At 41.9% G+C, this 13,004-nt stretch overlaps 1 protein-coding gene across 1 annotated transcript in view; it reads right to left on the bottom strand.

Moving 5' to 3' along the window:
- Window positions 1-10,679, bottom strand: part of itga3b (integrin, alpha 3b) — a 57,743-nt gene extending 47,064 nt beyond the window's left edge. Inside the window, exon 1 of the mRNA XM_024008458.2 lies at window positions 10,297-10,679. Coding sequence (XP_023864226.1) covers window positions 10,297-10,472 — 176 coding nt within the window. The 5' untranslated portion in view covers window positions 10,473-10,679. The remainder of the gene's footprint in view (window positions 1-10,296) is intronic.
- Window positions 10,680-13,004: the final 2,325 nt, after the last annotated feature.

Below are 13,004 nucleotides of genomic sequence, written 5' to 3'. Positions count from 1 at the left end.
AACTCCAAGGCATTCCTAGTCGATCACGAAAAATGTATATAAAAACAACAGCGATAAAGCCTTGCATTCCTTCTTTTTTCTGTCTCGCACTGTTAGCAGTAGGTGCACTTGTTTCAGCTGCCCTGCACGACGGGTAGGCGAAGTGTGCCCATTTTGAACCATTTCATGTGTCCGAAGATACAAATTCCGCCTACTCGGCGTGCCTGGAGAGAAAATCAAGTGCACCTACAGTATAGGCCTACCGCTAGCCAATCGGATTGCTCAGATCACCGTGTCTGCACTCCGCAGCTTCCTTCTAGCACACAGCATATTAAGTTGATACTGTGATTACAAAACATCTAAAACCATGACTAGAGAGAAACTGCCAACGAATACGGCAAAGAGCTGCTGTTTTATGAGTGAGTTTATGTTTAAGTATTCAGCACCCGTCAACACTTTTTATTCAACACTGTTATGAAATGCGCTTCTCCACTCGCGCTGCAACCAGCACTGCAGCTTCAATGAATGAGTAGAAAAGTGTTTTGATAGGCTTGGGTTGTTATTATTAGCGGCTGTGTGTATTTTTAATAGTGAGTAATATTTCACTTTCTCTGGTCATAGGAGTAACAACATGAATTTCTGCATGAGCCAGAAATAATGCGGTGTGACTCGAGTTTCGCCATCAGCTCGAAGACGGTTTCCCCTTTTTGGTCAGTATTAGCGAAGGGGGATGAGGTGAGGGATGGTCCAACGGTGAGAGGAGGACCTTCTGATGCTYTCCGCTGAGACTGAGTCGGTACTAGTTACCACAGCCACAAAGTCATAAACCCCGCCTATTTCTACAATTTATCTTTTTAAAATGAATGTGATTTTAAACCTAACCCTAACCTTAACTACACTGGAGCTTGACCTGCATTTTGACTAAGAAAGTGATCCCAGCTCAGAAAAGTTTGGTGACCACTGCTTTAAACCATCTCAGCTCTTTTCTATTGCATGAGACAAATTGTCTCGAAACCCCTTAATCCTTGACCTGACATACATACACAAATGCCCACTTTAAATGTTATACATGTCGTGATTGGTTGCTTTATTAAGCCCTCACACATTTTTCACATATTCACACTCTCTCTCTAGTAATGGGGAAATGTCTGTAATGAACAACTTTGCACTCAGCCCTTACTGTGGTGAGACTAGACAGACCCATACTGTAAAGACAACACAGAGATGGAACAGACAGGACATTGAAATCCCCCTAACTTAAACATTCTTGTGTCACTTCAGAACTGTCCCAAAAGCCTGCCAAATTAACTTATCCTACAGTAAATACGGTATACTATGTTACAAAAGCATGCTGGTTCAGATTATTTGCACGACTGGCATAGAATAAAGACTGATATTTCATCTAACATACTTACAGAACATATTTCTAGTTTATGTATGCATTGTTATAAATCTATCATGACTTCAGTGGGATGGGCTCTTTTGAAGGTAAGGAGTTAAGCTCAGAATGTAAATAATGCTGCACTAAGGTGAAACCATTGATGACATTTTGGCTGAAGGGTCTTCCACTCCTTCTGCTCCTCTATACTGATAAATCTGTTACAGCTCCAAACGGGGGGCCTTGTCACCAAGTCCCACAGGCCTCCAGCCTCGTTACCATGGCCATGTGGTCCCCTTCTTATGTTGCAACTTCTGGACGATGACACCATCCCTCAGGGGACAGAGCAAAGACGGCGCATCGATCTAGTGTCAGCAGGACACAGCCATCCATTGCATTGACTGGCCAGGAACGAACTCTCAGTTTAACACATCAATCCACCACTTAGAGCACATGAAACAGATAGGCGGAGGCTTTAATCGGACGAAGGCTGGAGTCATCAATTCCCAATTCTGCGCTTCCACTGTTAGCTCACAGGAAGTGCAGGGCTTGGTTTACAATTCTCTTTCCTGCTTAGTGCACGCTATAAATTACTAGCAATTACGATGAGCACAAAACAAAACTCAGAGATCAAAAGAACTAAACTTCTCGTGGATGCTGCAGAACGATATGGCCAGTTTAATTGGAAAGAGGAAGTCCTAAATACAACTGAGGTAGTCTAGGGTTCTTCAAAGAGCACACATAAGGACAACAGTGTTTGCTGTTTGGAGGGAGTTCTATTAGAGCCTCAAATAGGTAGCTGTTAGGAGAGAGCAAGTTAAACTTGCCTACAGAAGCAAGCAACCACCCATTCAAACAGGCAAAGAAATCCTCATGAAATGAATGAAAAAGGAACAGTCTGAAGGCTGATGCTATTTCAATTGCTAATTATTTCTTACTTTTTCTTATGTAATTATTCCATACAAGCACTTCGGTATTAGCAACATACATGCATTGGTTACTGGCCAAGGCCAATGAACACTGTATTGCAAAACACAAACCAAGGTCTCAGTTGAGTGAAATGGCCTGGGCACATGTGGAAAGTAATGTGTGTCGAACCCCTGTTTGCGTTCTATAATGACTGCAAGGTACAGTGCCTTCAGAAAGTATTCATACACTTACTTATTCCACATTTTGTTGTGTTACAGCCTGAATTTAAAACAGATTAAATAAATACAAATTCTCTCACCCATCTACACATTACGCAATAATGACCAAGTGAAAACAGGTTTTTAGAAATGTTAGGAAATGTGTTGAAAATTTAAAATAGAATTCTAATTTACATAAGTATACTCACACCCCTGAGTCAATACTTTATAGAAGAACCTTCGGCAGCAATTACAGCTGTGAGTTTTTGTGGGTAAGTCTATAAGAGCTTTCCACACCTGGATTGTGCAACATTTCCCCATTATTCTTTTCAAAATTATTCAAGCTTTGTTAAATTGGTTGTTGATCAGTGCTGGACAACCATTTTCAGGTCTTGCCAGGGATTTTCAAGTAGAATTAAGTCAAAATTGTAACTTGGCCACTCACGAACATTCACTGTCTTCTTGGTATGCAACTCCAGTGTTTATTTGGACTTGTGTTTTAGGTTTCTTGCTGAAAGGTGAATTCATCTCACCGTGTCTGATGGAAAGCAGACTGAACCAAGCTTTCCTTAGCTCCATTACATTTATTTTTTCTCCAGAAAAACTCCCCAGTCCTTAACAATTACAAGCATACCCATAACATGATGCAGCCACCACTATGCTTGAAAATATGGAGAGTGATACTCAGTAATGTGTTGTATTGTATTTTCTCCAAACATAACACATAACACTAATTGCTTTGCCACATTTTTGCAGTATTACTTTAGTGCCTTGTTGCAAACAGGATGCATGTTTTGGAACATTTTTATTCTGTACAGGCTTCCTTCTTTTCACTCTATCAATTAGGTTAGTATTGTGGAGTAACTACAATATTGTTGATCCATCCTCCATTTTTCTCATATCTCAGCCATTTAACTGTTAAAGTCATCATTGGCCTCATGGTGAAATCCCTGAGTGGTTTCCTTCCCCTACGGCAACTGAGTTAGGAAGGACACCTGTATCTTTGTAGTGACTGGATGTATTGATATCCCATCCAAAGTGTTATTAATAACTTCACCATGCTCAAAGGGATATTCAATGTTGCCTTTTTTTATTTGTACCCATCTACCAATAGGTGCCCTTCTTTGCGAGGCATTGGAAAACCTCCCTGGTCTGTGTGGTTGAATCTGTGTTTGAAATTCACTGCTTGACTGAGGGACCTTACAGATAAGTGTATGTGTGACGTACAGAGATGAGGTAGTCATTCAAAAATCATGTTAAACACTATTATTGCACACAGAGTGAGTCCATGCAACTAATTTTGTGACTTGTTAAGCAAATCCTGAACTTATTTAGGCTTCCCTTAACAAAGAGGTTGAATACTTATTGACTCAAGACATTTCAGCTTTTCATTTTCAATTAATTAGTAAATATTTGTAGGCAAGACATTTCTAGAACTCTTTGACATTATGGGTGTCAACATTTTTAAGTCAGGCTGTAATACAACAAAATGTGGAAAAAGTAAAGGGGTGTGAATACTTTCTGAAGGCAATGTACATGTTCAAGACAGAGAATATCCAATGCATATAAAGCATACTTAAGAGAACATAAGCAAAGGAACACTTTTTGTGTGTGAGAGAAATGGCATGGTATTCCATTACAAATCAATATTTGCTTTTCCTTTTGCCATAATAAGTTAAACCCTTGAGGATACATTTTCTTCGGCATAGATGCCTTTTAGTACCTTTAGTGCACTCACCACACAGACATGCTGCAGGCTGTAACACAGCTCACCTGGCCACACCTGTTTCACCTGCAGCCAGGTGCGTCATGCACCACAAAAAATCTGAAGGGGCACAAAGTAATGGTGTGTAATGAGGCGCAAACAGATGCTGCACTTGACGCATTTATGAAATTGCTTATTCCAGTTACTAATAAGCATGCACCCATTCAGAAAATGACTGTAAAAACTGTTCAATACCTGTGGATTGACGCGGAATTGAATAATTGTATGGTTGAGAGGGATGAGGCAAAAGGAATGGCATATAAGTCTGGATCCACAACCGATTGGCAAACGTATTGCAAATTGAGAAATTATGTGAATAAACTGAATAAAAAGAAGAAGAAACTACACTATAAAACAAAGATAAATTACATAAAGAATGATAGTAAAAAGCTTTGGGGCACCGTAAATGAAATTTTGGGGAAAAAGGCAAACTCAGCTCCATCATTCATTGAATCAGATGGTTCATTCATCAAAAAACCAACTGATATTGCCAACTACTTTAATGATTTTTTAATTGGCAAGATTAGCAAACTTAGGCATGACATGCCAACAACAAATGCTAACACTACGCATCCAAGTATATCTGACCAAATTATGAAAGACAAGCATTGTAATTTTGAATTCCGTAAAGTGAGGGTGGAAAAGGTGAAAAAAATAGTTGTTGTCTATCAACAATGACAAGCCAAAGTCTGACAACTTAGATAGAAAATTACTGAGGATAATAGCGGACGATATTGCCACTCCTATTTGCCAAATTTTCAACTTAAGCCTACTAGAAAGTATGTGCCCCCAGGCTCGGAGGGAAGCAAAAGTCATTCCGCTACCTAAGAATAGTAAAGCCCCCTTTACTGGCTCAAATAGCCGAACAATCAGCCTGTTATCAACCCTTAGAAAACTTTTGGGAAAAAATGTGTTTGCTGGAAAAACTTATTTGTGTTATGGCATTACACCCCCTGCTATATTGTGGATAAAAAGTTACCTGTCTAACAGAACCCAGAGTGTGTTCTTTAATGGAAGCCTCTCCAACATAATCCAGGTAAAATCAGGAATTCCCCAGGGCAGCTGTCTAGGCCCCTTACTTTTTTCAATCTTTACTAATGACATGAGGAAAGCCAGTGTGTCTATGTATGCAGATGACTCAGCACTATACATGTCAGCTACTATTGCAACTGAAATGACTGCAACACTTAACAAAGAGCTGCAGTTAGTTTCAGAGTGGGTGGCAAAGAATAAGTTAGTCCTAAATATTTCTAAAACTAAAAGCATTGTATTGGGACAAATCATTCACTAAACCCTAAACCTTAACTAAACATTGTAATAAATTGACTACAAAAGGAAAACCAGCCATGTCGCAGACACTGACGTCTTGCTTCCGGACAAGCTTAACACCTTCTTCGCCCGCTTTGAGGATAACACAGTGCCACCGACCGACGCGGCCCGATACCAAGAACTGTGGGCTCTCCTTTTCCGTGGTCTCCGTGGTAAGACATTTAAGCGTGTTAACCCTCGCAAGGCTGCCGGCCCAGAAGGCATCCCTTGCCGCTTCCTCAGAGCATGCGCAGACCAGCTGGCTGGTGTGTTTACAGACATATTCAATCTCTCCCTATCCCAGTCTGCTGTCCCCACATGCTTCAATATGGCCACCATTGTTCCCGTACCTAAGAAAGCAAAGATAACTGAACTAAATGACTATCGCCCCATAGCACTCACTTCTGTCATCATGAAGTGCTTTGAAAGACTAGTCAAGGATCATATCACCTCTACCTTACCTGTCACTCTAGACACACTTCAATTTGCTTACCACCCCAATAGATCCACAGATGATGCAATCGCCATCACACTGCACACTGCCCTATCCCACCTGGACAAGAGGAATACCTATGTAAGAATGCTGTTCATTGCCTATAGCTCAGCATTCAACACGATAGTACCCTACAAGCTCATCATTAAGCTCGAGGACCTGGGTCTGAACCCTGCACTGTGCAACCAGATCCTAGACTTCCTGACGGGCCTCTCCCCATTTGGTGAAGGTAGGTAACAACACCTCCACTTCATTGATCCTCAACACTGGGGCCCCACAAGGGTGCATGCTCAGCCCTCTCCTGTACTCCCTGTTCACCCATGACTGCGTGACCAAGCACGCCTCCAACTCAATCATTAAGTTTGCAGACGACACAACAGTAGTAGGCTTGATTACCAACAATGACCAGACAGCCTACAGGGAGGAGGTGAGGGCTCTGTGAGTGTGGTGCTAGGAAAATAACCTCTCACTCAATGTCAACAAAACAAAAGAGAGGATCATGGACTTCAGGAAACAGCAGAGGAAGCACCCCCATTCACATCGACGGGACTGCAGAGGAGAAGGTGGAAAGCTTCAAGTTCCTTGGCGTACACATCACTGACAAACTGAAATGGTCCACCCACACAGACAGTGTGGTGAAGAAGGCGCAACAGCGCCTCTTCAACCTCAGGAGGCTGAAGAAACTTGGCTTGGTACCTAAAACCTTCACAAACTTTTACAGATGCACAATTGAGAACATCCTGTCGGGCTGTATCACCGCCTGGTACGGCAACTGCACCGCCCGCAACCGCAGGGCTCTCCAGAGGGTAGTGCGGTCTGCCCAACGCATCACCGGGGGCAAACTACCTGCCCTTCAGGACACCTACAGCACCCGATGTCACAGGAAGGCCAAAAAGATCATCAAGGACAACAACCACCCATGCTACTGCCTGTTCACCCCGCTATCATCCAGAAGGCGAGGTCAGTACCGGTGCATCAAAGCTGGGAACGAGAGACTGAAAAACAGCTTCTATCTCAAGGCCCTTAGACTGTTAAATAGCCATCACTAGCACATTAGAGGCTGCTGCCTATATACATAGACTTGAAGTCACAGGCCACTTTAATAAATGGAACACTAGTCAATTTAATAATGTTTACATATCTGGCGTTACTGATCTCATATGTATATACCGTATTCTTTGCTATTCTACTGTATCTTTAGTCTATGCCGCTCTGACATTGCTCGTCCATATATTATATATTCTTAATTCCATTCCTTTACTTAGATTTGTGTGTATTGTTGTGGAATTGTTAGATATTACTTGTTAGATATTACTGTCACACCCTGGCCTTAGTTATCTTTGTTTTCATTATTATTTTAGTTAGGTCAGGGTGTGACATGGGGAATGTATGTGTTTTGGTTTGTCTAGGGGTTTGTACGTTTAATGGGTCAGKGTCTTGTCTAGGTGTTTGTATGTCTATGGCTGCCTAGATTGGTTCTCAATTAGAGGCAGCTGTGGTTTATTGTCTCTGATTGAGAGCCAAATTTAAGGCAGCCATAGGCATTTGGGTTTTGTGGGTAATTGTCTATGTTCTATGTTGCATGTGTCCACTTAGTTCTTTCATAGCTTCACGTTTGTTGTTTTGTTTCGTTTGTTCATCTTCTAAATAAAGAGAAGATGTATTTTTCACACGCTGCGCCTTGGTCCTCTCTCTCACCGCAAGACGATCGTGACAATTACTGCACTGTCGGAGCTAGAAACACAAGCATTTCGCTACACCCACAATAACATCTGCTAACCAATCAAATTTGATTTGATTTTAAATAATGTGCAAATTGAGCAAGTTGAAGCGCCAAACTGCTTGGAGAAACCGTGGATTGTAAACTGTCATGGTCAAAACATATTGATACAACAGTAGCTAAGATGGGGAGAAGTCTGTCCATAATAAAGCGCTGCTCTACCTTCTTAACAGCACTATCAACAAGGTAGGTCCTACATGCCCTAGTTTTGTCGCACCTAGACTACTGATCAGTCATGTGGTCAGGTGCCACAAAAAGGGACTTAGCAAAATTGCAATTGGCTCAGAACAGGACAGCACGACTGGCCCTTGGATGTACACAGAGACCTAATACTAATAATATGCATGTCAATCTCTCCTGGCTCAAAGTGGAGGAGAGATTGACTTCATCACTACTTTATGAGAGGTATTGACATGTTGAATGCACCGAGCTGTCTGTTTGAACTACTGGCGCACAGCTCGGACACCCATGCATACCCCACAAGACATGCCACAAGAGGTCTCTTCACAGTCCCAGAGTCCAGAACAGACTATGGAAGGCGCACAGTACTACATAGAGCCATGAATACACGGAACTCTATTCCACATCAAATAACTGATGCAAGCAGTAAAATTAGATTTAAAAACCGGATAAAAATGCACCGTATAGAACAGCGGGGACTGTGAAGCAACACAAACATATGCACAAACACATGCATACACACACACGGTAACATACTCACTATACACACACGTACACATGGATTTTGTACTGTAGATATGTGATAGTGGTGGAGTAGGGGCCTGAGGGCACACAGTGTGTTGTGAAATCTGTGAATGTATTGTAATGATGTTTTTAAAATTGTATAAACTTAATTTTGCTGGACCCCAGGAAGAGTAGCTGCTACCTTGTCCGTAAATTGGAGAATTTAGCATTTTTCAAACACCTGAAACAGCCATAATCACTGTGCTTAATTCTTGGTTAATATATATATATATATATGTATATTTTTCTGCATATCTAAGCATACCTCTTGAGCTGTCTGTATCCTCCTGACTGGTAGTTCTTTTTTTAATGAAACTGGGTAAAAGATTGAAAGGAATGTGAGTCGTTTTCAGTACATTTAGTTATCGCTTGCTTTCAAGTCTGCCAACCTTGGCAGCAGGCCTACAAGCTAAGATAGTTAGACAAGCTAGCTACTGTAACTTGATTGATAGCCTGAAATGGCTTCTTGGTAACTAGTTATGAGGTTGGGAGATTGGGAACCTATCTGGGCTAGCTAAAGCCAACTTCATAAAATTGCTAGGTGGCTAGTAGAATTACAGAGAAACAACCCATAAAAAAAAAAATCTGTGCCCCCTATGAGCGTGAAGTCTCTGCCTGCAGCTATAAAACACAGCCCACTCAATAAGTAACACGCATTTAAGTACTGATCTTATTCAACAGCTCTGCAGCTGTTTATAGTTTATAATTTCTTGTTCAGATCAGGGTACAAGAATCAGTGCCATGTTGATTATTATTAACATTTTACAGCGTTGTAATAACCATTGTGTAGAATGACGGGTATGGATTGTCATGACAGCCAACGAGGGATAACATCATCAATTTAGGACCATTCATATTATCATAATGGGACAAAGCCTTATTCGTTGAGCAGCACGTTCTGCTTTTAACCACAGGCACCGAACCCATTGTTTCTCTCACACGTACGAACCAGAGAGAACAATTTAACTGAAATTAAAGAAAGTTGAGGAAACGTGGAAAATAATGTGAGTGATCGTAATGTCGGCCTACACTATAAATGTGGGCTTCTTCTCAGGGGTTTTCGTAAATATTTTCTGGATACAGGTATTGGCTACACTTTATCCGTACAAAAAGGTGTAGCCATATTGGCGGACCATATTTCATGAATTGCGTACACGCAAGCAAGGACAGCCTACAGTAGGCTACGGTCACTGAAGTCTATGTTATAGCCTATGTTTCTTTTAAACCTGTTATTTTAGATTATATGCTATGTATGTTTATATAAATTAAGCATTTTGTACGATTGACCAAATAAGAAGCTCTTGAATGAAAGTATAGGATCGCTGGTTCCAGAGTCCGGACAGGTGTCTGACATGTTGAAATTGCACTGAATTATGAGATTGCAGCCAGCAGAATATAAAACACGGCGCTAATACCCGTTTATTTTGGACAGGTGTTCCAGTGAACTTCATAAAGTGGGCTAATCTAAACAGGCTTTACATCAAAAACAATTGAAGTTTCAAATAACTTGGAACCTTTCCGACATTAAAGACTTGCACATGAAAGGAAGAAAAGTGTTTTAAAGAGCAAGAACAGATGGAACTTCTAAGTAGCTCGTTTTCCTTGTATTTCGTTTCTAAACAAAGTATACCTATCCATATCGAATGATCAGTGGAACGCCACAATTTATGGCGCCTGAAGAGGATAGAACAGTTGCATAGGAGGTACACGGCGGATACTCACAGGTATTTCGTGGACCCTTCCGTCTGTTTGTGCAGGGCAACAGCAAATCCAAAGAAACTGCCCTTGGTTTTCCCTTCTTTGATAACTGGAAACCGTGAGTCTATATTAAATCCATTGCAGGTTAGAGTCACACAAAACACAGCCAAGGCCCCGTGGAGATATAGACTTGGGGCCATGTTTATTCCTTGCGCGCAATTATGCCTTCCCGCAGCTCCACGATCAACGCCGGATTGAAAAAATATGTATACCACGCTGAGGTCTCTGTACAGGCTATGGTTCAAAATACGCACTCCATTGAGAAACGTCTATCCCCTCTCGTCTTGTGGATATAACTGCCACTGCCTAGGTGTCGATGTCTGCCTCTCCTCCCTCCCCTCCCTCTTGTCCGCTCCTCCACACCCATTTGAACAAGTAGCCTACACACACAGAATTCAAACCTGTCGCCTAAGCACTTTCACCAGTTCTTTCCGGTAGGTTGGAAGCATACAGTGAGTGGTCAGTGGAATTAATGATTGGCTTGATAGAATATGTTGGCACTGCAGTGCACAGCACTTTGATAATGGCAATTCACTTTATGCTATTAGTTGTGTAAATTCACAGCAGGGACTCTATCTTTCTCTCGCACACGCACGCAAGCACGCGCGCCACACACACACACACACACACTACTTGATTCTACCATTACCATATGCATTTGGCTAACTTTCAAACATACCGAGCTCTGGACATATCAGTAAAGATGCTATTGATATTCCTCGAATGTTTGGTAATTAGATGTCACACACGCAAAACAGCGCCCTTTTTATTTCTCTACACGGGTCGAATTAGATTCATTCCATGTTATAAACAAAGACGTGCAGCATAATCCCAGAAGAGTTTGGCCAGTCTATTTCCCATGACTCATTGCTCATTGTTGTGCTGGAGTAGCCTTATCTGACTGGAGGTCATTCTGAACTGAGAGAGCTCTCAACTGGTCTCTAATGAATGTTTGTGGGAGCCAGCCTCATAAGAGCTGGGCCTCCCTCCGGACTCTCCTCTTCCAGGCCAACTGATTGGCATCGCCTGACCTCACATGAATGCCCTGATAAGAGCCACCCTCCACATTCACTCCCCAGCCTGCTAACTTGTTTCCCCCAACCCCCCAATTCTTCTTCTTTTGACTCCCTTCTTGGACCCACAGAGTACTGTAGGGAGTCAGGGAGACCACCCTGACCTGAGACCATACTCCATCACCCTCCCTGACGATTGTGTGATTGTGACCGCAAGGCAATATGTGATCCTTCAAGATATCTGCCGTGTTGTCGGATGACTCCTGGTTCAGATCTTGTATCACTGACCCCCTTAACTGCTGAATTCCACTTCTGCTTTCTGGCAGTTTTGTAGCTCTAGGTGAAACCCCTCTTTCCTCCTCAAATAAATAATGACTTTGGAGATAACAGTCCAGTTCACATTCCAATGTGAACTAATAAATTGTTGTCACTTATACTGAACAAAAATATATACCCAACATACAATAATTTCAAAGATTGAACTGAGTTACAGTTCATATAAGGAAATCCATCAATTAAAATAAATGATTTAGACACTAATCTATGGATTTCACATGACTGGGAATACAGATAGGCATTTGTTGGTCACAGATACCTTAAAAAAATGGTAAGTGCGTGGATCAGAAAACCAGTCAGTATCTGGTGTGACCACCATTTGCCTCATGCAGCGCGACACATTTACTTTGTATAGAGTTGATCAGGCTGTTAATTGTGGCCTGTGGAATGTTGTCTCACTCCTCTTCAATGGCTGTGCAAATTTCTGGATATTGGCGGGAACTGGAATACGCTGTCGTACAAGTCGATCCAGAGCATCCCAAACATGCTCAATGGGTGACATGTCTGGTGAGTATGCAGGCCATGGAAGAACTGGAACATTTTCAGCTTCCAGGAATTGTGTACAGATCCTTGCGACATGGGGCCATGCATTATCATGCTGAAACATGAGGTGATGAGGCAGTTGAATGACACGACTATGGGCCTCAGGATCGTGTCATGGTATCTCTGTGCATTCAACGTGCCATCGATAAAATGCAATTGTGTTCATTGTCCGTATCTTATGCCTGCTCATACCATAACCCCGTCGCCACCATGGGGCACTCTGTTCAAAACGTTGATATCAGCAAACCGCTAGCCCACACAACGCCATACACATGGTCTGCGGTTGTCAAATCAAATCAAACTAAAATTATTTGTCACATGCGCCGAATACAACAGGTGTAGACCTTACAGTGAAATGCTTACTTACAAGTCCTTAATCAACAAAAATCCCTAAAAAAGTAAGAGATAAGAATAACAAAGGGCCGGTTGGACGGTTGGACATACTGCCAAATTCTCTAAAACAACGTTGGAAGCAGCTTTTGCTAGAGAAATTAATATTAAATTCTCTGTCAACAGCTCTGGTGAACATTCCTGCAGTCAGCATGCCAATTGCACGCTCTCTCAAAACTTGAGACATCTGTGGCATTGTGTTGTGTGACAAAACCGCACATTTTAGAGTGGCCTTTTATTGTCCCCAGCACAAGGTGCACCTGTGTAATGATCATGCTGTTTAATCAGCTTCTTGATATGCCACACCGGTCAGGTGGATGGATTATCTTGGCAAAGGAGAGCTCACTAACAGGGATGTAAAGAAATGTGTGCACAGAATTTGAGAGAAAT

This window comes from Salvelinus sp. IW2-2015, linkage group LG18, assembly GCF_002910315.2.
Source record: "Salvelinus sp. IW2-2015 linkage group LG18, ASM291031v2, whole genome shotgun sequence".
Classification (NCBI taxonomy): Eukaryota; Metazoa; Chordata; class Actinopteri; order Salmoniformes; family Salmonidae; genus Salvelinus; species Salvelinus sp. IW2-2015.
The sequence above is the reverse complement of the archived record's forward strand: the minus strand, read 5'-3'. Positions and strand labels throughout refer to the sequence as shown.